Raw genomic sequence first — 4902 nt, 5'->3', positions numbered from 1 at the left:
TCAAATTTTAATATGTATACCTTTTTACCTATTAATTAAGCCTATAAAATAGCCGATTAAAGTCTAGTGGTCTTCACATGGTAAAACCAACAATATGTCATCGTGGTTCCACCTTTGCTATGTATTTTGATCGTAGTACTTACGTAAGGTGAACTTCATTATCATCATTAGATATTATCATAACAAGGGCTCAAATACATATTATAATTCGCTAAACCCAATCCTTATAATAAAATATGATGTATGAATAACATTCCCAGTTTGAAAATACGCCATAAAATACCCACACCAATAAAAGTATAGAACTTTGGAAATCATATGAAATCATGAAAGTGGTAAAAGTAGAAAACATAAATTTGGTATTTTATCATATATTATATAATTTAATATAATTAGTTTAATATTAATATAATTATATACAAAGATATATTTAGTTGTAAGTCCTAATGTTATCTCAACATATTTAATGTCTAAAAATAACTTATTTTCATTCTTGTGATAGGTTACCTACATAACAGAAAATTTGAACCAAAAAAAAAAAAAAAAAACCTAGAAATCAACTATAAAAAACACCTTCACTTATCTCTGTTTTCACCAACTCTCCTCTCGTATTCTCCATTTTTCATCATCTCTTCAACAATGATAAAACTAGTAACCAAACAAAATATAAAATCTTGTTTTTTACTACACAAAACCTTTCAAATTTCATCATTAAGTTTAATTTGATTAATCTCATTCCCCTGTTTCAGCTCCCCTGTTTCGGTTCAACGCATTGAAAAGGAGAAATAAAAAATGTCGAAAGTTATTTCGGGGAATGATCTAACACCAGAATACATTCCGGGAATGCCTGTTGACTTGGTGACACAATTTGGAATGTTATGGGAACTTATAAAGGCACCATTAATAGTCCCATTGCTACAATTAGCAGTTTATATTTGTTTAGCAATGACTGTTATGCTATTTATGGAAAGACTCTATATGGGTGTTGTTATTATCTTGATAAAGCTTTTTTGGAAGAAACCTGAACAACGGTATAAATGGCAACCGATTCATGAAGATATGGAAATTGGGAATATGGCATTTCCTAAAATTCTTATTCAAATTCCTATGTTCAATGAAAAAGAGGTTAGTTCTAGTAAAGTTCTTGAAATTACGTAGTATATCAATTATATTCGACTTAAATTGCTTTTTATTCATTTTCTAATTTATTTTTGAATGGTTTTGATTTAGGTTTACAAGATTTCAATTGGGGCAGCTTGTAATCTTTCATGGCCTGCGGATCGTCTTGTGATTCAAGTTCTTGATGATTCTACTGATCACAACATCAAGGTGTGTATAACAAACCAAGTAACCTTAGTATACGAAACCTAGCATACGAGTTTGCATCATGTTTCACGTTTTTAATAAAGTTTTGATAGTTAGTGGCAGAGCCAGTCCAGAAAATATAAGTACCTAGAACAAAGTGAAAAATGACCGTTAGCCTAACAAATACTACTGTAAGTTAATTGATAAAATGACAACTAATGTCATTTCAATAAACATAATATGTTGGGCCAAGTACATACCTAACAATCAAAGATCTTTTAATTGTGAGGGGCGAAAATCAATATAATTTAGCATGGTCTACCATAACTTAGCATTATCGATTTATCGATGTGCCGCCTGAAAACTATGTGTCCCGATCCGTTATCGGCTTGCTCTAGCAATGCGTCAGCCCTGGTAAGTGGTACATGTTAAATTCGTATTTAAATAATTTTAACTTTTTTTTCTCAAACAAACATTCAGTTTCGGTGCAGATTCATTTGAACCTGCTATTTATCTTTTTATCTGTTTATTAATTACATATCCTGATTTAAAATATTTAGAGTTCATTTCAATATACACGTAATCAAAACACCACCGAAGTTCGGCTTGAGTGATATGGGGTGGGATACAACTTAGGGTACTGCCAACTCATGTTCGATTCTCATTCCAAGCAGAGAGATTCCAACCTTTAATGGTACTGCCAACATCAATGCGACTTGGGAATGTCTCTGGGGGTTTTCCCATCCTTCAATGCTACTCCCAACATCGTCGTGAATCGGGTTTTCTCCTAACGCATGTGTTGGTGACACATGAGAGTATTCGATGTTGATATTGCTGTTAAAAAAAAAAAAAAACAAAACCCTTTTTAATATGTGAATACTATTTTTTTCTATACAATATAAAATCCACGCATGCTTGCCTTAGTGGTCAGTGGACACCGAGTGACCCAAATCACACCACTCGGTACTATTTTTTAAACACCAATTAGTCTAAAGAGAAATTTAGAACTAGAAGTAGTTTATTACGTAATTACCCTTTTTCTTTTATATACTCCGTATCATTTAAATATCTTCACCAACAATCTTATTTTAGACAAAGTATAGTTCTTGTAACCACGTATGACAAATACAACAACAGAAATTAACAAACTAATATTAGATTATTCAAGTACAACTTTGAATGGTACAAGAATATTGAAATACTATATTCTCATTTATGCTCCATTACAAGTGCTTATATGAGTTTAGCTATTTACTTGTACCTCATCAGTAGTTTTAAGATCCATTTGGTCAAGCGATGATGACTAGTTTTGAAATACTTATGCACCCTAAAACAAACATGTTAGAATAGAGTATGTGAATTTGTAGGATATGATCGAAAAAGAATGTGAACGATGGGCTAACAAAGGAGTTAATATATGGTACCAAATTAGAGAAAATCGAGTTGGTTACAAAGCCGGTGCACTCAAAGAAGGATTGACTCACGATTATGTCAAAGATTGTAAATATGTCACCATCTTTGATGCCGATTTCAGACCTGAACCCGATTTTCTCCAACGAGCCATTCCTTTTCTTGAGTTCAACCCTAAAATCGCCTTGGTTCAATCTCGATGGCGTTTTGGTATGCACACACCTCTTTTTTAATAAACAGAACATTTGTAATTAACTAAACAAATTTTATCCTTATTACTAGTGTGGGTTTGTTTTTGCAGTGAATTCTGATGAATGTTTATTAACAAGAATGCAAGAAATGTCACTTGATTACCATTTTACAGTGGAGCAAGAAGCGGGATCAGCCACTCATGCATTTTTTGGCTTTAATGGTAACTTTATTCATTTCAAATATGAGCTTGTAATAAAACTACCTAAAATTTCAGAATAACCTAGGGGCAATATCATAATTTACCATAGGAACGGGCGGTGTGTGGAGGATTGACGCCATTAACGAGGCTGGTGGGTGGAAGGACCGAACCACCGTTGAAGACATGGATCTTGCAGTCAGAGCGGGCCTCAAAGGGTGGAAGTTTCTCTATCTTGGCGACCTTCAGGTATTTTTATTCTGAAAGTAGACATTTAATTTAGAACATAAATAAAACATGTCAACTGACATGTAAAGTTACGATTGATGTCATAGGTCAAAAGCGAACTTCCTAGCACATTCAAAGCGTTTCGTTTCCAACAACATAGGTGGTCTTGTGGTCCGGCAAATTTGTTTAGGAAAATGGTGCTCGAGATCATTAAAACTAAGGTTAGTTATTAAGGCTTTTATTTGTATCCATTTTCTTTACCTTCTCATTTGGGTACTAATACAAGTTTCCGGTTTTATAGAAAGTGACATTATGGAAGAAATTGTATGTGATCTATAGCTTTTTCTTCGTGCGAAAAATCATCGCTCATATGGTCACATTTTTCTTCTTTTGTGTTATTCTTCCTCTCACCATTTTGGTCCCTGAAGTTGAGGTCCCAACATGGGGAGCTATCTACATTCCTTGCATAATTACAACACTAAACTCAGTTGGGACACCAAGGTAGACACATTTATATTACATACTCATACAATGTTTTTTGATATATTTTGTTGTTTATGTTTATGTTAAGGATCTAATTGTGTTGTTTTGATATAGATCATTCCATTTATTGTTCTTTTGGATCCTTTTTGAAAATGTGATGTCGTTCCATCGTACCAAGGCCACAATTATTGGTCTACTTGATGCAAAGAGATCCAACGAATGGGTTGTCACCGAGAAACTAGGAGATTCTGTCAAGACCAAAAAATCGAATCTTAAAGCTAAGATTGCACCTACACCCAAAACGTTTAAATTTAAATTTGGAGACAGGTAAAGTCGACACTAATTTTATGATTAATTTTAGTGTTTATTGCATAGAAATGGTCAACAGGATTAGTCCTATTTAATTAAGCTAAGTTAAACACATGAAATGCACTTATGTATTGATTTTCTAAATGTTGTAGGATTAATCTTACGGAATTGGGGTTTGCCGCGTTCTTGTTCTTCATAGGATGCTACGATTTGATGTATGGAAGAAACCGATATTTCATATACATTTTCCTCCAAACAATAACATTTTTGATTGTTGGAGTAGGTTATGTGGGTAGTGTCGTCCCAAGTTTGTAGAAAAACACAGATTTACCTATCCAAAGTACACATAGTTAAAGTCTCCATCTAACAACGTGTTGAAAAGGAACAGAGGAAGACGTCTAAATTTTGCGCTTAATTTATGTAAGCTTTTGTTTCTGAGCATCAGTCATTGTATATAGTTAGAAGAATTCGGTTGAGGAAGAAGTATGAGCATCCTTGTATGGTGATGTTTTTCTTTGATTCAGATTGCATATGAAATTTTCATTGTAGAATTTTGCATTAGATGTTTGAGAGGAAGACAATTTGATGACAAGAGCCATTTGTTGTATATTTGTTAAGAGTTACATGTATTGATGTATACCAACAAACGAATGAAATTTTCGCCTTCTTTCTTTCACATTAGTTTGGTTAAAGCCCCAAACAATTGTTAAGAAAAGTGACACCGAATTATAGCAAACCGCTAGTAATAATTGAAATAGCGACAATAAAGAGACACCGAG

General features: G+C 33.3%; 1 protein-coding gene across 1 annotated transcript; it reads left to right on the top strand.

Annotated features, from left to right (window-relative positions):
• Positions 1-792: 792 nt before the first annotated feature.
• On the top strand, positions 793-4438 carry LOC139866977 (glucomannan 4-beta-mannosyltransferase 2-like). Its single transcript, XM_071855282.1, has 9 exons — positions 793-1125; positions 1231-1329; positions 2673-2925; positions 3017-3127; positions 3216-3352; positions 3439-3552; positions 3633-3832; positions 3929-4141; positions 4276-4438. Exons 1-9 carry the CDS (start codon positions 793-795, stop codon positions 4436-4438), a joined length of 1623 nt encoding a protein of 540 aa, XP_071711383.1.
• The last annotated feature ends 464 nt before the right edge of the window (positions 4439-4902 follow it).

The sequence above is a fragment of the Rutidosis leptorrhynchoides genome, chromosome 1, assembly GCF_046630445.1.
Source record: "Rutidosis leptorrhynchoides isolate AG116_Rl617_1_P2 chromosome 1, CSIRO_AGI_Rlap_v1, whole genome shotgun sequence".
Classification (NCBI taxonomy): domain Eukaryota; kingdom Viridiplantae; phylum Streptophyta; class Magnoliopsida; order Asterales; family Asteraceae; genus Rutidosis; species Rutidosis leptorrhynchoides.
This window is presented reverse-complemented; position numbering and strand designations above follow the sequence as displayed.